This window comes from Rhinichthys klamathensis, unplaced genomic scaffold (assembly GCF_029890125.1).
Source record: "Rhinichthys klamathensis goyatoka isolate OS25496 unplaced genomic scaffold, OSU_Roscu_1.1 h1tg000114l_1, whole genome shotgun sequence".
Classification (NCBI taxonomy): Eukaryota; Metazoa; Chordata; class Actinopteri; order Cypriniformes; family Leuciscidae; genus Rhinichthys; species Rhinichthys klamathensis.
This window is the reverse complement of record NW_026606651.1, coordinates 4,223,111-4,248,868: the sequence shown is the minus strand read 5'-3', so window position 1 is coordinate 4,248,868 and position 25,758 is coordinate 4,223,111. Positions and strand designations below refer to the sequence as shown.

General features: G+C 37.4%; 1 protein-coding gene across 1 annotated transcript; it reads left to right on the top strand.

Moving 5' to 3' along the window:
• The first annotated feature begins 320 nt into the window (after positions 1-320).
• stpg2 (sperm-tail PG-rich repeat containing 2) lies at positions 321-25,430 on the top strand. The gene is made up of 14 exons (XM_056254838.1): positions 321-495; positions 1,711-1,820; positions 1,898-2,047; positions 2,700-2,864; positions 4,274-4,389; positions 7,600-7,711; positions 8,396-8,497; positions 9,316-9,475; positions 12,852-13,015; positions 15,188-15,280; positions 21,847-22,015; positions 23,073-23,188; positions 23,970-24,116; positions 25,276-25,430. Exons 1-13 carry the CDS (start codon positions 390-392, stop codon positions 24,102-24,104), a joined length of 1,698 nt encoding a protein of 565 aa, XP_056110813.1. The 5' UTR covers positions 321-389; the 3' UTR covers positions 24,105-24,116; positions 25,276-25,430.
• The last annotated feature ends 328 nt before the right edge of the window (positions 25,431-25,758 follow it).

The window sequence follows — 25,758 nt, the reverse complement described above, 5'->3', positions numbered from 1 at the left end:
AGCGTTGTTTAAAAATGAACAAATATCGTTTTTTAAATGGAGTCAGACCTTTACAGTCTATGAGTCAGACACTATGATCTGTCTCTACATAGTTTTGTGTTTTTCCCCCCAGGACTGCGTTTCAGTGCCCAGTCAGTCGACGCCGGATTAACTCATGAACATTAGGTAGGTTACTAGGTAACATAACAGATTAAGTGACAAGCAGTTTCAGGAAATCTACGAAGCATGTGACGTCTTCATTACCTAATTAATATTCATGAACTTCAACGTATTTGTAATTGGCGTCCAGGCAACGCGCTCCAGTGACTGGAAGACGCTTCACTGCTCTCACAGTGTGTTACATTAGTTAATTAAACACGTTTCATGTACAATATAAATAATTAATCAACATGTATGATCGAGCTCCCAGGGTCACACATTTGACATTAAGCAGCACCACGTCTGAAATTGGACCAGGATCTTATAATATCAGCAGGTCTCTCAGCGACAAAAAGAGTAAGTTTCATTTAGCCGTGAAATAAAGTCATTTTTTTAAAACCTAAGACCATTGACCGTTCGCATAAACTACTTAGACTAGTCTTACAAGTTAGTCATCTAAATGTTGGTCATAACTTCTTAAAATCAGTTACATAAAAAAGGTAGATCTTAAATTTGAATCGGAAAAGTAAGATGGAAATGAACTTAACGTTAACCCTTTGGTTAAGTGCTAACATTAGTTCTTAAGGGTTAGTTCACCCAAAAATGTCAATTCTGTCATAATTTACTCACCCTCAAGTTGTTCCAGACAGACCTGTATGAATTTTTTTCTTCTGTTAAACACAAAATAAGATATTTTGAAGAATATGGCGTAACCACACAGTTGATGGACCCCATCGGCTTCCATAGGAAAGAAATACTGTGGAAGTCAATGGGGTCCAATCAACTGTTTGATTACCGACATTCTTCAAAATATCTTCTTTTCTGCCCAGCAGAAGAAAAAAACTCATACAGGTTTAGAACAACTTGAAGGTGAGTAAATGATGACTTGTTTCATTTTTGGGTGAACTAACGTTATCCCTTTGTTTATGGAAGTGGCCCCAAAATTGACCATGGTTTTACTACACATAAAAAAAAGAAACATGGTAACCACAAATTAACCATGGTTTTGCTAAACTAACCCATAGTTTAACCATAGTATTTGTTGTAAAACTGTGTTTATACAAATGGTCATCAAACTTCCAAAAAAAAAAAAACATGGTTACTACACTTACACTATAATAAAACCATGGTTAATTTTCACAAGGCAGTTCTAAACCTTACCAAGAAGTATAGATATTACATAAAAGGTTATTCATTGGTTATTTGCAGACCTCTCTTCTTTCCCACAACCGTTTTCTTTGTATAGTTTTCTTGGGTTGCTATAGTATTTGATGTTAAATTACAGTATTTGATGTTAAATTAGGCTACAGGTTCTTTAGACCTCCATACTGTTTAATGTAAAGTGCCAGAATATAGCTGAGTTTTCTAAAGAGCTAAACTAGAGAATAAATAAAAGGTTCTTCTGGCATTAGGTTGTGCAACCCTTTTTAGTTATTTTATAAACTTTTTAAAAAATAGTTTAGGGACCTGTGATCAATCTACTAGGCTATTGGATTTTGTATAGTATTAATACCAATATAATAATAATTGTTATTATTATTTGTAAGAGTTATTGTTGATATATTTCTACAGATTCGTATGCCCCCTTCCTCTCGCTGTCCATTAGAGAGACTGGGTTCCTGGGGTCGGGCAGTGCTCTCCTCTCTCCTGGACCAGGACAGTATAACAGTGGCATTCCCAGGGTATGTTATGGTTTTAATATCACCGTGCAATCAGTTAACATGTCAGTGACACAGGCAAAATAACTGGAATATTGCAGAATCATGTTTTGGGAGGAAACAGTCTTCAGAATCGTTCCAAGCGGTTTGATGACGTGGTGTCAGATGTGCCAGGGCCGGGAGCGTACAATGTTAGGAACAATGCGTCTCCTTCAAAGAACAGAACAACCAATCCAGAGAAGAGTCCGAAGGTGAGACGTTAGTTTGGATTATCACATGGACTATAATTTATTTTTATTGTTATGAAGATCATATCAAGTGTTGTAATTATGGCAAGACAAATGTACTTAGATTTCATACAAAGGTGAATCTCACACAAGAAATGTCCAGGTCATATTTGAACCCCAAAAGAAAAATAACAAATAATATTTTGCGTAAAGAAAATAAAGCCTGTTTGTAGGACCATTGCACTTTTCACACCAATTTCGCACATTTATCAACAATATTTAGACAAAGTGTTCAATAAAAACACAAGATTTAGTTAAAGATCAGATGAGATTTTATGAGCAATTAGTTAACACTTTATTTTAAGGTGACGTAGTTACACCTTACTTCATGTACTTACCATAGTAATAACAGTAAATTATGCATAATTACAAGTAACTAACCTAAACCCTGACCCTAACCTTAACTCTATAGTAAGTACATGTAGTTAATTAATATTACTCAGTACTTATATGAGTAATTACAATGTAACTACGTCACCTTTAAATAAAGTGTAAGCAGCGATTAATGTAAATATCCAGGTAAATCCAAAGGGTTACTTTCATACTTTCTCCCTGCAGTCCCTTCTGTTAATATTTTGATTTGTTTTTTGAGTACATGTTTTTACGATGCCTGCAGACCGTCTATAAAGTGATGCAGATGCTGCTGAATCCTGATGCTCCATCCATCCCGTCTCCCGCACAGGCGTTGGGATATGAAGAGGATGCTCAAGGTGTCCTACACAGACACAAACCCCCCACCAGAGACCAGACCCTCGGCCCGGCCTACTACAACCCCTTACCGGTCAGACAGATTACCAGCCGTATGTGTAAATGGATGTGCACTCAGTCATGAAAAAGATACAGGTCTAATGGAGTGGTTTGAGTGTGTGTGTGTGTGAGGTCAGATGTGTCCATTAACAGAAGACCGTCTAATGCCCCTCCGCTCTGCATCATTAGTGCTGAGGCTGTTTCCATTACTAATGATCGCTGCATTATTTTAAAAAGTCACAAAGTGCAGCACTCATCCATTTTACTGTCAGGACCGAAAACCCTGGGTAATTATTCTTTACGTTATATTTCAATATTCACTTACAATAATGCAGCAGATGCTGGACTCAGCTTTAATCAAATCATCTTTCATTGGCCATTGAGCTGCCAACTTCCTCCAGAGGGGGAAGAACTCTGTATCAAAGCGCAGGGCCATCCGTCATGGTGCATCTCTGTTTCTCTCGCTCGTCTCAGGGGTTGCTAGTTGATTACACATTTTCCACCCATTTTTAGCTGTTTTTGTAGATTAAAACTGTCATATTCTACACATATTCTAGCATTTTATGTTGTTTCACTTGCATCGGCTTTGTTTCAAGACCATAGTGCACGTGACAAGGAGTTTCATCAACCATTTCTATCAAGGTTTTATTATCAGTGCATATCAGTGATACTGAAAATTTGGCTGATAGTGATATATATTATGATTTATTATGACTAATAGCCATGTTATGGCTTATTTACATTATATTTATATATATAAATTTATCCCATGGTCTGTCTGAATACTCGATTCTGATTGGCTGGAAGGTGTGCAATAAAACAGTTTAACGCACAAGTAGTTCCAAGTCAGTTTAATCGCCGTTCTTTATTAATGCGCTGTTTTCATTGACACACACACACACATCACTCTGAGATCGCGGTGCGCACACACAGAAACATTCAGGAGCACAGAAACTTGTCATCAACTCTGCCCTGTGGGCCGTGACTTTATTAATAAAAAGCTTCGCTACCGAATCAATAACGATGTTATTAAGCTGTCAATGCTGGCAAATGATCATAGTATAAGCATGATAATCCATGGCTCGGTGTGCATTATACGATTTTAATGGACTTTGTGAAGGCAGATGCTGTGGATTATCTCTTACTTGCATTATATAAATATATATAGTGTGTGTATATTATACTGTGTATATATATATATAAATATATACAATTCTTTTACCAACATGTTATTTTATACATATTTAAACCCCCACACATGATTATTTCATGGTTCTGAATGATCTTGGTTTATTTGCAGCTTAGTTTCAATAAATGGACTTTGAATGCTAAAGTATGCTCTATGACATCTGACCATCAAGACATAAATCTGTATAATTATGTCCAGTGAAAATGCTGATAATTGTAAACTAATATTTGACCTCAGATATATATGTTTTGCAGGAGGAGCTGTCATCCTTTCAGAAGTATAAAGGTGTGCAGTTTGGGAAGATGTCAGGCCGGAGAGAGCGGGTAAAGGGCGAAGACGAACCTGGACCAGGACAGTATGAACTACAGGAGTGAGTTTGATTGATTTGCTCTCAGCTGCAACACAACACTGTTTGCATTGTTTTTCAAAATGTATTCTGAAGCATCTGGATCTTGTTTGCCATATGTAGATGCTTCAGAATAAATGTCACATGGTCTCAGCCTCAGACGGCACACCCACAGTCTGTTCGCTGACCGTCTGATGCATACTGCACACAAAACTCCAAATCACTTCCTTGATCTATTATAATCTAATCTGCATGACTGACTTTTCTGCAAATTATAGGAGTAAGTCAGTGCTGTTTGCGTCAGTGCTGCAGTGGTGATATATTTTTGTAGGCCAACCTGGAAGTCAGCATCACCCTGGTTCCCTCGACAAAAAACTAATACGATTTTTCTACTGGATTTTGGATTATTGCAGAAAATAAGCTCTGTGATCAACAATTTTATTGAATTTTGAATTTTGAAGCCTAAATACAATCGCGAGAAGTAAAAAGCTAAACGTGTGCTATAAACAAACTACACCACGTTCACATGACTTCAACATCACCATCACTTACGCTAAATGCAGGTGTAAACGGGGTCCAAAACGTTTTGAGCTTGTCCACTCTCCACCACTACCTATCAGAGCAGAAACGAAAGCTGCTGCTCTCCGGATGTTTTCCCGTCGTGTCCGGGCGCGTTCAGAGCCCTATAAGCGAACTAAGCGACTGCTTAGGGCCCCGCCGCCACTAGGGGGCCCCCTAACTACAGATGGTAGTCGCCGCTCAAAGTGTGGGGCGCGCCCCACTGGTGGGGAATAGAGACGTGACAGGTGGGACGCGCCAACGGGAGGAAATTTTCCTTTTTATGCCTTTATATCTTTATTCGATCATGGCGAGTCAACTTCATCTTTGCAGCGACGCAGAAAACACCAGTTTATTAATAAACAATTAAATGTCTCCTTGCTATTTTTTGCACATTCATAATCATTAGCCTACTTTTGCCGGTTCGTGCGCTTGAGTGCGGCTTTATAACACTCATTATCCTGTATAGCCTATTTAAGTTATTAAATCAATATAAAGGGGCGATTTGTCCACTAATGGCTTAAATAAACAACTACTAGTCGACTAGAAAAACAACTTTAGTCGGAGGCAGCCCTTATTCCACATATTTTCGAACCAGCAGGGTTGAGCGCGCGACCCTGAGCTCCGCTCACATGCTCTGATCGGAACAAAGGAATATTAAAATAATTAATCATTAGTTTATATCTCATACACTGCCCATCATTTTTAATCCCATATCAAACACAGTAGCCTATGTTATGTCTATTTTTTATTTTTTTAATAGACCTGTCTTGCCAATTGGATTTCTCTTCTTTTCTTTTTTTAACAGATTGCAAAGTGGCACTTTTATTTCTTTTCTATTTTTGAACTTGATACACATTTTGACACAGCTGCACTTTTATTTTCTCTATTTTTGAATTCCAAGGTCAAGGTCAAGGTCAAGGTAAACTTTATTATCCACAAGTAGGAAATTCATGTGGTCACCATTACACGCTCCACTTTTAAAAAACCTGCTGCATACAAATAAAAACATAGATACAAAAGCATTAAATACAAAAGCATTAAAACATTTAAACATAAAAACATAAGAAAAACACAGACAAGATAGACAAAACAACAAACATTATAGAAACATGACAAGCATGTGTGAATAAATAAGCTAGTTAAATGCTAGCTGATTGTTGTACAATCTAATTGCTGTAGGCACAAAAGAATTGCTGTACCTTGTGGTCCTAATTTTCCTTTGCAGTAGTCTACCACTTGACCTGTTACTTCTTAAGAAACTCTGATGAAGAGGGTGGGTTGAATCATTTATAATTTGTTCTATCTTTTTAAGACTAAGGTCATTGTACAATTGGGCTACAGATACTTGATCAACTCCAATGATCTTGCTGGCTGTTGTGACGATTCGTTGCAATTTATTCTGATCTTTAATGTACATGTTACCAAAGGCACAAATAAGACCGAAAGATAAGACACTCTGCAAGAGAGCTTTATAAAACATCTGAAGAATACAATTGTCTATTCTAAAATGGTTAAGTTTCCTTAAAAAAAACATCCTCTTCTGCAACCTTTTGGACTTATTTTGTGCACATTCATTAAAAGTCAGTTTATTATCTATTTCAACACCCAAATATGTGTATGTTGTGACCCGCTCTACCACTACCCCGTTTATATTTGAGGGTGGAACTACAATTCCCTTTTTATTAAAATCTATGATCAACTCCTTTGTTTTTTTTGCATTAACCACAAGGAAATTATCTGTACACCAATTTATAAAACCCTGCACCTCCCTCTCAAAGCCCTCTAGGGATGCAGTATTGGACAGTATTGGACTCCATGCAAGTTATGACACAGCTGCACTTTTATTTTCTTTATTTTTGAACTTGCTGGTATGTTATTTGATGTAGATAGTTTGTATTTTAAATTACTGGTCCAACTTCTCCCTCTTTTGAAAGTGTGGAAAAGGGAAAAGAAGTTCAAAGATCGAGACTCCAGCAACACCTGTAGTATATGCAACAACTTTATTGAAGATTTGTTAGATTGGGGTTAGATTGTATACAGTTGCTGGTTTGCGGTGGCAATACTCCATTATTTACTGCAAGGCAGGGCCCCAAAATTATCCTGCTTAGGGCCCCCAGATTTACAGAGCCGGCCCTGTGCGTGTTCATTATGTAAATTGCGTGAGATTAATTCGCCCATTAGTTTGAAAGATCTGAATAAACCCATAGACCCTCTCCTCGAAGAAATCAGGACAGAAGTGGTTGGAAGTGGACAAAAGAGACGGATTAAAACACCAGGTGTAAACGGGAATGTGTCTCCCTCCTCTACTCATAATCCGATCGACCAAAGTCCAAAACGCATCTTAATACCAGGTGTAAACTGGGCCCTAATGTCCCATTGAGACTCTGGTTAGCAACCATCTTTTTCAAGACAAGTCAAAACACAATTGCTGATGTATTTTATGTCATAGAATAAAATGTGAAAAAATCTTGAGCTTGTGTTCACCACAGACCTTTTTTCCAGGCATTTAACCAAAAACCCATTCAAAAAACCCCATTGACTTCAGGCTGATGGAACTTCTAAAATCCTAACTCGTTTCATGGTTTCGGCCTACAGAAATACAGCATCCCTTCAGCACTCTTTGGTGTTTCATTTGATTGTGTGCATCCCTGTGTGTGTTTGTGTGTGTACCAGTGATCACGCTGTCCACTATGAGAACGTGAATCTCACTCGAGAGCAGAAAGGCCGTTCAGAGCTGGTCGTCCCTCGATACCATGAGCTGGTGACTCTGCAGGAGGAGAAGAAGGTTCAAACCTCAGAATATCATTTTGTCTTAAGTCCCTGTTCTATACGTGTAGCTATTTTGGATCACTTGTACTGGAATTTTTTTTTTTAAGACATTTGACGGCACTGAAGCTGCAAGTTAAAGTTAAATGTAAATTAAAGCTAATGTAAAAAATATTAAATAAAGAATTAATAAAATTTAAATAAATAGGTAAATAAAAAAAAATGGCTTTACATAAATAATGTGATTAAAATAAAAATATGAGTTATTATTCTATTAAATAAATATATATAAAAACATATTTGGGTTAATATAAACCAAATATTTTTTTTTAATATAAATTAAATGCATAAATAATGTTTATTATTGTAATTTAATAGAAACACATTTTTAGATTTTATATAATGTATAAATTGGGTGTTTTTAAAAGATAGATGCTAGGGATGGGGTCCCTCACACGAGGATGATTGTATTTGGGGGTCCATGGCATCTAAAAGATTGAAAACCCCTGTTTTAACACACTGACGTGTGTTAATGTGACATGTAGAAGTTGTGTCTTGCCTGTAGAGGGCACTATTGCAACAAGACTTGAGCTCATGGTTAGATGCATTTCTGCATGGATGCTTTTCTGTTGTGCTGCAAATAAGCTTTCTTTTTCTTTTTGTGTGCATCTGTGTGTGTGTTTATGTGTGTTTGTATTTATAGGGTGTCCCAGGTCCAGGGCATTACCACATAAAGAGTCAGTTTGAGACGCCCAGTAAACCACATGGTCCTGTGTTGAGCCCAGCCTTCCTGTCAAAATCTCAGGTAACAATACACTGCATTATTTTTGGACATTCATACATAAGAGACAATGTACATCCAGCCGGATGTTATCGCAAAATAAACTCTGACAGGGGGATCAGGACCCCGACTTGTATCACCCTGAAGTCTTTTTTTTTTTTTTGTGATAACATCCGGCTGTGTGTATTGGCTAATCCGCTTATTACATGGCTACTCTCCACATAAGTAAATCATTTGATAAAAAATATGGATTTGAGTTTATTAGCTCACTATTATTTCACCAAATAAATAATGACAGGGACATGAAATATTGATTTGAGAAGAAACCGTACTTGTTTATCATCTCATGATCTATTACATTTCATCCTAGCAACAAAACAAACACTTCAACAATATTACCGTAGGCCTACTATTAGTACTGAAGTCCTCCTCCTTTTACAGTCGATAACTGAGGCATAGATGCCACCAGCATGTCCATGGTGTGGTACGAGAAACATGAAAGAAGGATGAGCGGTCACTGTACAGTGTTGCAATTGACGATGATCATTATCAAGGAATAGCTGACCTCGAAATTACGTTATTGACCAATCAGAATCAAGCATTTCAGAGAGCCGTGTAATAAGTTCTAATAACAGCTGCTCTGGATTAGTCACATGAAATCAAAATGGACCTTATTTACTTGCCTAATACACGTTTCTGGTCTTGTGCACAATTCATCAGAGCACATTATAGTCTTCATTATCTTTTAGTAAAATGTAATCGACTCACAGATGTAAAATGGTTTGTGAATGCCGCCTCGTGTCGATTTTCATCTGATCTCAGTATTGTGCTGGTTCTCGCAGCGGTTCAGTCCGGTCAAGGATGAAACGCCCCCTGTAGGAGCGTACGAAGACCCGCGCTGTGCACTGGAGATCCTGAAGAAAGACAGAAGGGTGAAGAAGAATCCTTTTGGGCAGACAGCTGCACGCTTCCTGCCAGAAAACAGATCGAAAGCTACGCCAGGTTTGTGCCGGTGTGTTTTGTTCTGTGTGAATGTGAATGTGAATCTGGGCTACATTCTGAATGCAAAATGTCTTGTATCTGTGGGGTTCAGTCAGAGGTCAGATTTGGACTGTGCTTGCTAGAGGGAAAAACATGAGGTTGGCAAAGTTAGCACTAGATTTCATACACAAAATGCTTTACAACAGCAGCCAATCAGATTTCAAGCCACTCTTAAAACAACCAATCAGATTCTATGCCAATTTAAGGCACTCAAGATGCATTCTGTCTAATCTTGCGTACTGTCTGTCCTTAATAGTGTGCAAGATGCCAAATCAAAGTACGTCGAAAATTGAATGCCAAAGGTGCCTGGATAGTGTACAATTTTGCATTAAGGTGTGCTTAAGATGCTATTTTATGAAAACATTTCATTGAGGAGTTAAAATTAAATTTTCTTTAGCAGCCAGTAATTATATTTAAAGTGGTCGAAGTCAAGTCACATTTATTTTTATAGCACTTTATACAATAGAAGCAGCTTCACAATAATAACCAGGAAAGTTGCAGAATTATGATGTAAACTTTATCAAATAAGAGACAAAAGTGCAATGAACTACACTGTACAAAGTGGTAAACTGCAATTGTACCTTAAAAAGCTATTTCTACCTGATTTAATCTATTTTTTATATATATTACTATATTTAGGTTGATTCAGCCACATTAAATAATATTTGACTTGAATAAAACTCCATGTCGATCAATTCGATGTCATGTGCCAAATCAGTTTTCTTTATCAGTAACAACATGCATAGGGGTCGAAGTACAATGAACAATTTTTAATGCAGCAATTTAACTTAATTTTTAGCAGGTTGAAAGATTTTTGTATATTTATACTTTTGTTATCATAAACAAAAGTACGCAAACTGTAGCAAACCACATGGATTGCATAAGTGTCACACTGGCTGAGTGTGTTGTAGGTATGACGCGAAGACGAAGATAAAAGTGAACAGACTTTATTAACTGAAAGAGAACTACACCAAACTGAAGATAAGCATTAACGAGAACTGACCAATGAGAACAAAAACACAGGCATATATATATACAGTTTCTCACAAAAGTGAGTACACCCCTCACATTTTAGCAAACATTTTAGTACATCTACTCAAGGGACAATACTATAGAAATGAAACTTGGATATATTTTAGAGTAGTCAATGTGCTGCTTGTATAGCAGTATATATTTACTGTCCTCTGAAAATAACTCAACATCCTATTGTCAAAATAGCTTGCAACAAAAGTGAGTACACCCTAAGTGATAATAGCTGTACGTCGTTTAACCATGCAAAGCCACATGTCCTATTCCTCATGTTCATATTTTGTCTGTTTGACAGGACCATACAAATTGTTGTGTCTTGTATTAGAGCAGTTAAAATTTGTGCTTTGAGTACAATTCTCTCATACTGACCACTGGATGTTCAACATGGCACCTCATGGCAAATAACTCTCTAAGGATTTGAGAATTAGAATTGTTGCTCTCCACAAAGATGGCCAAGGCTATAAGAAGATTGGTAACACCCTGAAACTGAGTTACAGTACAGGCCAGAGTCATACAGAGGTTTTCCAAGACAGGTTCCACTTGTAACAGGCCTCGCGAGGGTCAATCAAAGAAATTGAGTCCTCGTGCTGTGCGTCAGGTGCAGAAGCTGGCTTCAGAAAACAGACGCATGAGTGCAGCCAGCATTGCTTTAGAGGTTGCAGAAGCTTGTTAGTGCTCAGACCATACGCCGCACACGGCAACAAGTCGGTTTGCATGGTCGTCGTCTCAGAAGGAAGCCTCTTCTGAAGCTGGCTCACAAGAAAGCCCGCAAACAGTTTGCTGAAAGCAACCTGTCCAAGAGCATGAATTACTGAAACCATGTCCTGTGGTCTGATGAGACTAAGATAAACTTGTTTGACTCAGATGGTGTCCAGCATGTGTGGCGATGCCCTGATGAGGAGGAGTACCAAGAAAATTGCCTACAGTCGAGCATGGTGGTGGTAGCATCGTGGTCTGGGGCTGCACGAGTGCTGCTGGTACTGGGGAGCTGCGCTACATTGAGGAAAACATGGATTCCAACATGTACTGCGACATTCTGAAGCAGAACATGATGCCCTCCTTTCAGAAACTGGGCCGAACGGCATGATAACGACCCCAAACACACCGCCAAGATGACAACTGCCTTGCTGAGGAAGCTGAAGCTGAAGGTGAAGGAGTGGCTGAGTATTTCTCCAGACCTGAACCCTATTGAGCAGCTGTGGGGCGTCCTCAAGCGGAAGGTGGAGAAGCGCCATGTGTCTAACATCCAGCAGCTTCATGATGTCATTATGGAGGAGTGGAAGAGGATCCCAGCAACAACCTGTGCATCTCTGGTGAACTCCATACCTAGGAGGATTAAGGCAGTGCGAGATAACAATGGTGCTCACACAAAATATTGACACTTTGGACACAGTTTTGACATGTTCACTTAGGGTGTACTCACTTTTGTTGCCAGCTATTTGGACAATAATGGCTGTATGTTGAGTTATTTTCAGAGGACAGTAAATATATACTGCTATACAAGCAGCACATTGACTATAGTTTTGTCCCTTGAGTAGATGTACTAAAATGTTTGCTGAAATGTGAGGGGTGTACTCACTTTTGTGATATACTGTATATATATAAAACAAAGATGATTGGATTAACACAGGTGATACAAATTAGGGAATTAATGAGTAACCATAGAAACAAACTAGAATGCAATGAGTAACCTAGGAGACAAACAAGTGGCGGGAAACAGAACAAAGGAGACAGGAGTAATGATGTTGAAAATTCAGCTTTGATCACAGGAATAAATTACATTTTACAACATATTCAAATACAAAACAGTTATTTTAAATTGTAATAATATTTCACAATATTACCGTTTTTACTGTATTTTTGATCAAGTAGATGCAGCCGTGGTGAGCAGAAGAGACTTCTTTCAAAAACAGTAAAAAAAAATCTTACCAACCTCAATTAGTGTATGTAAATTAGGCAAAACCACAACCATCAATATTAAACGAACCTAGTTAGCAGAACTCCAATAGCAACTTAATGTCTTCCTCATGCATGTATTTGCTGATTTCATCAAGTACATGTTCCTGGATCGACATCTTTGTTGATCCTGGAACAACATTCCAATCAACCAATCAGATTTGAGGGACAAGTTTAGTTTATGTCAAGTTTAGGCTTACAACCAGGATTAGGTGCTTCTACGCCAATGTTATTCACCTGTTTAGGGTTAGGACTAAATTTTCAGACCGGAATGTTTTTCCAGGATCAACAAAATATGTTGACCTAGGAACTCGTCTCACTCTGTAAAATCAGGACGTGCTGTATTTTCTAGGTCCCGGTGCCTATAACGTGTTTGATTATGGCCTGGCTCAGGAGAGTTTGAAGAAAGCCTGTCTGAAGAGCAGAAAGAAGGGCGCCTTTGGCTCTGTTGCACCACGCCGCCCTTTTCTCCCCAGCAAAGAGGAAATGAGCACCCCGGGGCTGGCTCAGTACAAGGTGAGCAGTTCTTCAACCCAGAAAGTGTGCACTCATTGTCTATTGTACACTAATCTGCCAGCGCCCTTGGGAGCTTATTCAGACTTTTCAGGGGGCTTCATCCAACGAATCGAATAAATCTTTCATAAATCCCCTTGAACTAAATATTTCTCAGCATTCACTAAATGTCAGTTTTGCCTGGAGTCTACAACCTAGAGCCTATCCTTTCAAATTGTACCATGAAAACCGTAGTTTCTACCAAAATACCGCAGTTTCTGTATTCCATAGCAAACATCACTATTAATTACTGTTGCGTATTCTCAGGGTGAGGGATTTGAATGAAGAATCAATCATTCATGCTACAGACGTGAATGCAACCTTGATTTGCTTGTTGGCTTTTTGAGAAGTGTGCTTTTACTTTTCTAAGTGATGAGACTTTTCCCTGGTGGATGATAAAATGGACGAAGCATACACACTTACACTGTGGTTACCATGGTACATATTTGTAAGAATAACAGATTCAAATTGAACACTATGTATTGTGGCTGGCAAATCCCTCCCTCGCTGTGAAGTATTTCAAACTTGGGACATTGGCATGCTGGGTTATTATTATCTGCAATAATTGCATTATTACAATTTAAAAGAACTGTTTTCTACTTGAATATAGTTTAAAATTAATTGTAATTTATTCCTGTGATCAAAGCTGAATTTTCAGCATCATTATTGCAGTCTTCAGTGTCACATGATCCTTCAGAAATCATTCTAATATGCTGATTTGCTGCTCAAGAAACATTTATGATTATTATCAATGGTTAATGTTGAACAGTTGTGCTGCTTTGTGTTTTTTGTGGAAACCATGACACATTTTCTTTGATGAATAAAAAGACCAGCATTCATTAGAAATAAAAACCTTTTTTAAGACTATAAATGTATTTTCTGTCACTTTTGATCAATTTGATGCATCCATGCATAATAAAAGTATTAATTTCTTTAAAAACAATCTTACTGACCCCAAACTTTTGTACAGTAATGTACATTAAGTACAGTATGCACACACAGATGCCAAAATGTGCACTAGGCAAACAGAGCACACTGTGGGGGATACTTTATCCCACAATGCAATGCACTTGATTACAATTGATAAATGTAACCAGCACATAATTAACCAGCACATAATTAAAAGAAATTATGGAAGCTTGTTTCCGCCACAGAATGAAAAATAAAAAAGGTAATTGCGACTTTTTATCTCACAATTCTGACTTTTTTTCTCACAATTGCGAGTTTACATCTCGCAATTCTGACTTTATTTCTCAGAATTGCGAGATATAAAGTCAGAATTTATTGATATAAAGTCGCAATTGCGTGTTATAAAGTCAGAATTGCTTGAAATAAAGTCGCAATTGCGTGTTATAAAGTCAGAATTGCGAGATATAAAGTCGAAATTGCGTGTTGTAAATTCAGAATTGTGAGATATAAACTATTCTGAGGGGAAAAAAGTTAGTCTTTTCCTCCCCTTATAATTGGCCTGATAACTCGCAATTGCGACTTTATATCTCACAATTCTGAGAAAAGATGTCAGAATTTCGAGACATAAACTCGCAATTATGTGTTATAAAGTCAGAATTGCGAGATGTAAACTCGCAATTGTGAGAAAAAAAGTCAGAATTGTTAGATAAAAAGTCGCAATTCTGTCTTTTTTTCTCGCAATTGCGACTTTATTTCTCATAATTGCGACTTTATATCTCGCAATTGCGACTTTATTTCTCACAATTCTGACTTTATATCTCGCAATTGTGAGATAAAAAGTCGCAATTATTATTATTATTATTTTTTTATTCAGTGGCGGAAACAAGCTTCCATAGGAAATAGTTCACCCAAAAGCGGAAGATCTGTCATCATTTATTCAACTTCTTGTTGTTCTAAACTAATGTAATTCATTTTCTTCTGTGGAAGAATTGTTGGAGAATTTCGAACCTGTTTTTTTTCCATACAATATAAGTAGACTGTGATCAGCAGCTTTCATGCAGGTATATTATACACATGAAATCCTAGTGTGTCCTTGTGTACTATAGTCTAATTATAAGAAAAACAGGCTTAAATTTTATTTGAATTTCATTCATATGAATCTGTCATTACAGTATTACATCAATATTTGACTGCAAGAAATTGTCATTTCTTTTGTGTTTGCTGCAGGTGGAGAAGACAAATGAAGCGTTATATAAGAAACAGAGTACAGCTGTTTTTAAATCTGCCACTGACAGACTTGTGGGTTCACTGTTCGCCAAAGTAAGACACACACAACACTCAATTTTAATCTTTAGACTGCCACTGGGAAGAAAAATCCCAAGTGAGATATCTTTAATATCTGAAGTGTTTTTCCTGGATAGCAATGACATGAAATGGAGAGAAGATTTTACAACTATTTTAATAGGACTTTCACGAAGTCTCATGCTTCTCAGATGTTTCTCCTAAGAATAAAACCCCAGTAATTTCACATGAATCTCCTCTAACATATCAGAAGAGATCTCATTAGCCGCTTTTCCACTGTCTGGCGAGCCAGGGCTAACAGTGTGCCGCGCAGGGACAATAGCCTCGGACCTCAAGCACCGAGTCCAAAATCAAGTTTCGTTTCCACTGTCGGGGCAGTAGCCCCGCAGCTCTACCCTAAAACACGCTCTTAACCCTCTGGGGTCCTTCGGCCCAAATGGACCCGAAGCATTTAAATACTTTTTTTTTAAATCATAGCTTTATCGGAATGGTCCGAAATTTGGTGACTTTGTTGGTACTTGGTATATGAACACCCAAAAAAATTGGGGGACAGGATTTGAATAGTCTAAGTGGTTGTAAAAAAAATAGTCACACTCAGGACCTTTGGGTCCAAATGGACCCGGTTAGGAAATGAATGGGAAATTGGCAAAAATGTGAAAATACAGAGTTTTTTTGTGCGTACAATCTACAAATCAGCCACGATCCAGAAAAAAAGCACACAACAGTGAAGGGGTGAATCTATAAAACATCAAGAGTGCAAAACAGACACATCCACACACACACACACACAAACACACTTTTATACACATACACACTAATAAATTCAGATTACACATGGGTTTTGAATTTTTAAAATGCTCAGTTTGTCCACCAGATGGCATCCATCTCATTTCAAAAATTGCTTTCATGAGGCCTAGGCTTGACTCTAAAATGAAATACAGCTTTAAAAAAAAAAAAAAAAAAAAAAAACATCTATTATATTCAATGGGGAAAAAATGGGTCATAATTATGGCATTAATATTAATTATAAATCATTTTTATTTTTGAAATTATCTCAAAACACCAAAAAAGAAAAGAAAAAATATTATAAAAAAACAAGTAAAAAAAAAAAATGATGATTTTTTTAAAAATAAATATTAATCCCACCCTTCCGGCCCATTTGGACCCGAAGGTCCTGAGTGTGACTCTGAAATGAAGGACCCCAGAGGGTTAACACGCCTCCATATAACGACATCACACAACCTCACCGTTTCACCAGCTGACTGAAAACTAGCTAGATCGCAAAATGAGCATGACAGAAACAAACGTTTGGTCTTTAATTAAAGACTTAAGATTCCAGCATCGATACTTGTCCAATGCTTTACAATAAAAAAATGTTACAGTGACAGTAATTTATTCATTTGTGTCAGGAGTGCACATCAATCATGCTGAATCAAACTGATATGTACCATTTCACATAAAAAGAGAACACATACCTATTCATCTGCACCTGCTTCCATTTATTTGCGATCACAGAAATGCACAAAACAACTCCATTAATGTTAAGTCCAAAGGCTTACACATTTAGAAAAATATTGATAAAATATCATACCCGATTGTACTCAGTATACTATACTGTTATCCTTTCAACCAGAGCAACAGAGGGAGCTCACAGACAGAAAAGATGAGATACGAGTTAACCAGAGTGCATGTTTTTAATGACACATTTGCGGATGCATTAGTCTGGTATCAACGAAGAGACAGATAAACATGAAACCAAATAAACACACGATTATAATCATTTATGTTTTGTCTTCGTTCTTCAAGCAGACTGTGGTATTTCCCATAAACACATGTGTATTTATTATCGCAATGGTGAGCATTTTAAAATGTCTTAAAGTCCCCCTGTAGTCAATAATTATATCACTTATAACTCATCTTTGATCGCCAAAATGACATATTTAAACGTTATTTCCTTCCTTGAAAAATGTCTTTATGCCTTTAAATAGCTTGTAAGTAGAATGTAACTCTACACCCTTGCCTCATTTAGTATACACGGTTTTATGAATATGCAAATGAGCCCCGCCTCCACTCACTCGCACCAGCTCAGAGATCCACTCGTTGACGATCACACGTTGACCTGATTGGTTACAAGGTAGTTTGTGACGTCAGAAACAACAGCGACTTCAAACCATGTGTTTGAGACTGTCTTTGGTTCACTGCAGTTTTAAGGAGAAAATCAGCAATGGTATCGACTTATGAATTTGCACATGGTTTGTTTTAAAGCATATTAAAAACACCACATAGACATATAAACAACATTAAAAGCTAGATTTTCACCACAGGGGGACTAAAAATGTTGAAGTCAGCTGGTAGCCTGATATAATAACATGGGAAATAAGCAGCGGTGTTGTAAACTCTAACTTTGTTCATGACCACCCCTCAAGCCCCAGTTGGCCCGTTTTAGACCAAGGTGTTCAGTGGGCCAAAAACCCCTGTCCATTGACCCCAGGGAAGCCCCGATGAGGATTGATAAAGCCTCGACTGGCCCCTGGCATGCACTAGCATGCTCGCTTTTGTCCCGACAGTGGAAACACGGCTACTGTCTCACACTGTGCTCAGATTTACAGAGATAATAAAATCTGCAATCAAAACTGAGAAATCTCAATAACATTTCTATGATCTAAGCTGCTCCACATTTTGTTTAGCTCTATACTCAGTTGCACTTTATTTCGACAGTCCACTTTAGCTAGTTATAGTTAGTTGACGTGTTGTTGCAAAGTTACTTATAGTAAGTAGAATATCTAAAGTGGACCATCGAAATACTATATGTCAACTATTGACTCATACGTCTGTTTTTAGGAGAAACATCTTGATATTTTAAAAGTAGGGTAGGCAATTTTTCTTATAAACTCTTTTTGTTAGACTGGTTGAAACTCTCTTCACTTCCTGAGAGCATTCAATAATAGAAGTGGTCTAAATATTTAAAAAAAATTTACGTTCATTATTATTGTGATGTTATGTGCTTTGAGACATGAGGTAATTTACCCCGATCTCTCGTGACGCTTTGCAGACTCTGCTGTGTGCGTTCATGTGTTTTGGAGACGCTCTGAAGGGAGGGTGGGATCCAGGGCCGTAGCTAGAGGATTCGGGGCCCCCTGAAAAAATATTAATGTGGGCCCCCACCACCCTCCATCAATATCATATACTGTACAATAGATGAACATGGAGGCCCACATAACAGAAGATGGTGATGTTGTTGTAAAACCTTTATTTTAAAAGTTAAATGTTTATATAAAAATTACAACTAATAAAAACTAACAAAAAAGCAAGAAATTGTTAAATAATAATAAAACCAATTTTTAAAAAGTAATATTTTTTTCCCCCAAAAAAAAAGACAGGAATTTAGACCACGTAATCATTCGGTCGATTGCGGCGCGCACCGATAATAAAAAATGACTGTACACGGCAGACTGTAGACGGAAGTTTTCTAATTCCCAGCGAAATAACAATATATAACCGGTCTTTAAGAACGTCTTGATCGACTGGGATACAACCACTCTCCTTGCCTCCCTCTCCGTCTTTTCCTGGCATTTCTGGTTCCCTGATTTATGTTTTCTTCAGTCTTCTTCATATTTTTCAGTCAGTCAGTCTCCTGCTCTTCCACCAAGTTCATCGTTAACTTCAGGCTGCCGCCTCAACTCTGATTGGTTCTGTTCACGAGCTGGGGCGGGACTTACAATTTTATTGGGTCCATCTGATGTTTGTCACTGACTCTGACTGAATAATTAATAAATACTTTAGGTCGGACTAAACCATTTTTATGGAGGTAAGAGAAGCAGATATTTGGAAAAATATTTACCCAAATTGCACGTTTTTGTGGTTTTCATTTAAATCTCAGGCATACAACTAATATAAATATTAGAATTATTCATACTACAGGGGCCTAAATAGTATAACTGCTGGATTTTGTGGGGCCCCCTGGGCAGCGGGGGCCCCTATAATTGTCACCACCTTTCACCCCACTAGCGACGGCCCTGGTGGGATCTCATGCTTTCAAAACTAGCTTGCTATTGCTAGCCTCTCTCAAATTGCCTACACTACGTTTAAATGAAACTTGCTTTGAGCTGTGAAAGAGCAAAGTCTGAGCAAAGTCTCAGGGTGTTTTCAGCTCCATGATGTGTAATGACAGGGATTGATGTGTCAGCTTATTATTCAGAGTCAAACAGCCTGTTCTGGAAGTTTAGATTTTTGTGTGTGTGTACTTGTATAAGCTTGAATTCAATGGGAAAGCCCTGATATTTGTTTCGCTCCATGGAGAGTTTAGATTAAATCCTGTCCATATCTAAAATCAGTAATTATACTTCGCAAGATATGAGACCGCAAAAGTGTCCGTATGTTTAGACTGTGTATCATAGAGACTGTTTGAGTCAGACGCTCTGATGCAGATGCTGCAAATATATTATAATGAGCTCAGCACCTCGCCTCGCGTCTGCTCCGCTCCTTCATTAGACACATGTCTGCTCACAAAACACACAGCCGTCTGGAGGAGTCTCACCAAATCACGTTTCAACCCCAAATTTGGGGTTGAAACATTTTGGGCCCTATCATACACCCGGCGCAATGCAGCGCCAAGCGCAACGCAAGTGTGTTTTGCTAGTTTCAGCCTGACGCAGTTATCATTTTCACGTCTGCGTCAAATGCATTTGCGCCCATTTGTCCACCCATGGGCTGCTTGTCTGAAAACGAGGTGTGTTCAGGCGCATTGTTGCCGCATTGCTATTTTGAGGCAACTGAAACAGATTGCGCCATTGACCAACTGAAACCTGGTCTGAAGTCAATGCGGCAATATTTATTTTGTCATTTAAAGAGCGCGTCAGTAATATGAGCCTATAGGCGTGTCACAACGCGCGTACACTCTGCTTATTACACACACAGGGACGCGCAGCAGCACAAACAAACCAAATATTAACAATAAAAGGATTACAATGTAAAAGATTCATATTGTGTTCATTAAGATATGGAGGAATCCGGCTTGTCCCGTAGATGGTCTGCTTTAACCTCGCGCACGAGCAGATCCGTTTGCGCTCTGGAGAAACGTTCAGTCTTTCCGTTTGCAAATTCCGTCATGTAAATAGCGAATCCGCCATGGCGCGAGCGCAACTGGCTTTTGAATGGGAGACGAGACTCTGGTTGGTTTATTTCCCGATACGCCAAAAACACACCCATTACTCATTAAGAGAATAGAGACAACCCTTTTAGACCATGCGCCGGGTGCGCCGACCATTTGTCCTGTCGTTAAACTAGCAAAAGTGGATCCGGACTAAGTGCACTTGTGCCCTGCGCTTTAGACCACACGCTTAGATCGTTAAAATAGGGCCCTTGATGTCACGTGACGAAAATGAAGCTTAATTTTAGCACCATTATGATGTTTTGCATTAAGGCATTCTTTTCATGACATTTTCACAAAATTACCATCATGCATCTGTTTTATTTTTTTATTTAACTGTTGTTTTGTTTTATTTATAACAATTTGTTTTATAATAGTTGAAGGAATGAGCTAAATGAAACTGAAAAGATTTGCAACAGGGTAATGGACTTTGTTTTTTCACTGTATTGAATTCAAATGTAGAATGTAAATAATGTATCTTTTTTTCTGCATGACAGTCCTAGTGAAAAATAAATTTGAAATACATTTATTTTATGCTAAGTACACTACAAATACATTTACATATTTATGTACTTAATATAAATACCCTGCAATTGTACTTTTGGTATACTAAATTGAAATACTTAAACTCATTTTGTACTTAATGTACTTTAGTTATCCAAAAAATAGTGCTGAATTCGATTGTGCTAAAATGGAACTATTGCAAGTATACTTTAGATACACTTTACATATCTTGCATTTAAAGACTGATATTATCTGATTATACTATCCTTACGCATAGTGATATTAATATTAAGAAATGTGCATTATGCAATAAAGTACTCCAAATAAAGTTTAATTATAATATTTATATCAGTAAGTCTCAATCGATATGTCAGTAAATATGTTACAGGATTTGCTGTATACTTAGTATGAAATAAATGTAGTTTAAATACATTTTGGGATAGGTTTTTTTCACTAGAGATGAATGGAAATTTGGAATTTTGTGTTTAATTGTCATGACAATAATGTCACAATACAAAAGATCTACAAAAATAGTCTTGTTCCTGACAGGTTTGGTGAGATTTATCATCTAGATGTTTCTCACTCTTTCTCTCTCTCTGCATCTGTCCAGCTTACAGATGTGCAATTATACATATAGCTGGTTAGTATTACAATATGCAAGTGTTACATATACAATATGTCTAAATAACTAGAATGATTCAATAAAGCTTAATTTCTATGTACAGCATCTGTAGCATGTTAGTGGTTAACACAACTAAAATGATTTTGACTTATAATTCATTTTGTAAAAACCCACAGTAATACTTTGCAATAATGCTCCTACAGCTCGCACACACATATACGACCCCCTGGCTCATTTGTACCTGCTGTAAATCCATTGTGCAGATGATGTTTATGATGCTGTGGTTAGATATTAGATTGCTCTTGGCAGGATACTCCTCCGCCAGGCTCATATAACGTGAGCGAATCTTTCGAGAAGACACACGGTCTCCATCACTACAGCAAGCCACGGAGTGAGAAAGCACGCAAGCGACAGAGCTGTTTCCTGTCCGCCGCCCCCAGAGACCCTGCCTTCCTACAATACGACCCTGAAATACCAGGTGACTTATGCTTACTTGATCTCTATGAACGGCATTTGAGGACTGCTGTCGATTATCTGTCCATTACTCCTTCAGTTTGTACAAATAAACAAGACACTTTATATTGGAAGTCTATGTGGCTAAACATTCAAGAGTAGGAAGCGACATTAGTAATTAGGAAGTCTCTTAATTATTAATGAATATGAAGTATTACATTTATAAACTCTGTAGATCTAGTTCTTTCATTTTCCGTTTTAATGAGCTTTATTGGCATAACAAAACTGTACATTTGGAAATGTACAAAACGTTTGCACATTTTCATTGTACACAATTATAATAAAGTGACAACAATAAAATTAAATATCAGTAATGCATAGTATTAATTACTATATATACACTGAACAAAATTATAAATGCTAGACTTTTATTTTTCATGAGCTGAACTCAAAGATCTCAGACTTTTTCTATGTACACAAAAGGCCTATTTCTCTCAAATATTGTACACAAATCTGTCTAAATCTGTGTTAGTGAGCACTTCTCCTTTGCCGAGATAATCCATCCACCTCACAGGTGTGGCATATCAAGATGCTGATTAGACAGCATGATTATTGCACAGGTGTGCCTTAGGCTGGCCACAATAAAAGGCCACTATACAATACGACCCTGAAATACCAGGTGACTTATGCTTACTTGATCTCTATGAACGGCATTTGAGGCCATATATATATGTCTAACCAGCATCTATACTATCAGTAACGCAAAACAAAAAATATACAAATTATGTCAAAAGTGTAACGTATTCTGATGTGAAATTTATATTTTTAGAGGCACGTTGTAACATTTATTTTGATTTTTTTAGAATTTTTTTTAAAAGCAGAAATGCAGAGCTTGTATTTTGTTGTTGCATTATAACTTAACATTTCTTTAAAAGTAGTTTAAAGCATCCTTAATTTGTGAGTGTAGGCCTAGGAACTTGCTTTATCAACATAACGGTGGAATTTGCTCCATGTAAACAGTGTTTTTAGGGAGTTATGTTCAAGTATTCCAGCTAAACTACTTGTTATTTGTGGTTTTGTAGGTCCTGCTCATTATAGTCCAGATGTTAAGTCTAACCCTCAACTTGCGCTGATGGTCTCAAAAGAAGATCGCTTTAAAAGCCCTAAAGACATGACACCTGGACCCACAGCATATGAGGTATGTACCTCATATATTTATTAAAAGTGTCTATATGCATGTATATGTGTGTTTATATATATATATATATATATACACACAGTATATACCCTGAATATATTTATAACACAGCACAAATATCTAACCAGCCAATCACATGGCAGCAACTCCGACATGGTCAAGATGATCTTCTTGAGTTCAAATTGAGCATCAGAATAGGGAATAAAGGTGATTTAAGTGACTTTGAACGTGTCATGATTGTTGGTGCCAGAAGGGCTGGTCTGAGTGTTTCAGAAACTGCTGATCTACTGGGATTTTCACACACAACCATCTCTAGGGTTAAGAGAGAATGGTCAGAAAAAGATAAATATCCAGTGAGCGCCAGTTCTGTGGTGAAAATGTCTTGTTGATGTCAGAGGTCAGAGAACGACCAGACCAGTTCAGCTGATAGAAAGACAACAGTAACTGAAATAAACACTCAATACAACCGAGGTTCAGAAGAGTCAGTAAACTCAAACGACTCCACAGTCTCCAGATCTCAGTCTAATAGAGCAGCTTTGGGATGTGGAGAAATGGGAGATTCAACATCATGGATGTTCAGATCCGACAAATCTGCAGTAACTGTGTGATTCGATCATGAGAATATGGACCAAAATCTCTGAGGAATGTTTCCAGCACCTTGATGAATCTGAGCCTTAAAGAATATAATACTGTGTATATATACTGTATATTATAGTATTTAGTTTTTAAATAAATAACACTAGTACACCAATTCACTATTGTGTGTGTGTGTGTGTTGTAGTTGAGTCCAGTCATCATGGACACCGTTCTGAAAGGCACCTTCAATGTGACGCTCCATGATCCTTTGGTGTCCAGCACGAGATCTTTATCTTCACGCAAGTCTTTGAGAAAACCCCCTGCCCACCGCAGTGCCTAACTCAGGTCAAAGGTCAGTGACCCCTCACACTATATTTGACACGTATTATGGAGGTTTAGTTTCAGTAATAAAGACTTTCTTGAGGTTTTCAGAGGTCTACTCTACTCGGTAAAGAGAAAAGACGACTCTCTCCTGTCCGTCTTATTAAAACGAACCGCTCTGTTACACACACACACACACACACACACACACAGATACGCCATAGGAGCAGCATGAGCTCTGATATTATATTCCCTCTGAATGGCTGATTGATCTCTTAAAACCAAAGATGCTCAAATAAAACATTCAGTGTATTTTCTGATTTACACACTAATTAGATGATTCCTTCATTAATGGCATGTGAGTCTGCTCACTGCATGGCGGATAACAGGAGATCTGGCTTTAATTTAGTATGCTTTGTTGGTTTGACACATTTGCATTTCTACATAAATTTTACTTTTTTGTAATGCAAAAGCATTAGCTCACCTGAAAATTTCAATTCACCTGAATTGAATGAATGTTGATCACAGACTTTGACTTTAAGAAAGTCTAGCAATTACATAAATTACGTATTACTTAATTTATGCATAGATATATAAAAGAGATCTCATTTGTGTTTTTGTCTTTTCTGTGCCTTTGGTGTGTACACTAAAACAAATATTTTTCGAATTTGTACATAAAACAAAGATTATTGGAGTGTGTTTTACAAGAACATACTATTTCAGTCTTTCTAAATGTCACATTTAATTTAATGAGTTACTTGCCGTTTCTTTGCAATTACTTTATTAATAATTTCTGAGTGAAAATTGTTTCAAATTAAGTCCTACATAATGAAGTTATTACATTTTACCACAAAATAAAATAATATAATGAACACAAAAATAACAGATTACAGTGGACTATTTAAGATTTGAACAAAAATGAAAGTAACATTTGCAATTTAGAAGTCTCTTAATTAGAACAATTTAATTGAAGACTATTATATAAATAATCTTTCTAAATCTATAGTCTGTTTTTAATATGCTTTTTTGCAATAGCAAAACTGTACAATTGGCAAATTGTTTATACAATCTCAGTGTTGCGGCACAGTAAAATAAATTAAAAGTACAAGGTAATATTAAATGCAATTTTAATATTTTTTCTTCTCTATCATGTCTTACGGTTTCCTTCTGTATTGTAATTTGTTTTTCAGGTCACACACTTTCAAAAAGACCTCGGCTAAGCCTCTCCTATTAAACACATGCTTCCCAGGAGTTCCTGACACACACACACACACACACACACCTCTTTATGGGTGATATATTTCCCTCATTGCTCACAGAGAATAAATCAGGATTCTTTAATGGGTTTGATGTTTCAGGGTTTTTGTGCATCATAAATTCTCAGCCCTGCCCACAATAACACAACGCTAATGTAGAGAGATTTGTAGAGAGATGGTACACACACACACACACAACATCTTGATATCGTTATACACACCCTTTTAATCTAATTAAGCATTTACACACTCTCATTATTCAGCAGAGAGAGGGAGGTCGAGCGAGGAAGGGCGAGAGACGTCGAAGAGGAGAGCGAACGGAAGAAAGAGAGGTTTTAGCTCTTTATTGAACTGACTTGTTTTACATTTGCAAGCTAATTGAATCAGATAAATCACTGTGGCAGCTCTCTCGCCACG

Excerpts from the sequence above, each read along its gene's own strand:
- stpg2 (XM_056254838.1), top strand. The coding sequence starts at position 390 with ATGTATGATCGAGCTCCCAGGGTCACACATTTGACATTAAGCAGCACC. Across the intron at positions 1,821-1,897 it reads ATAACAGTGGCATTCCCAGG|AATCATGTTTTGGGAGGAAA; the intron begins GTATGTTATGGT and ends GGAATATTGCAG. Across the intron at positions 23,189-23,969 it reads CTGGACCCACAGCATATGAG|TTGAGTCCAGTCATCATGGA; the intron begins GTATGTACCTCA and ends TGTGTGTTGTAG.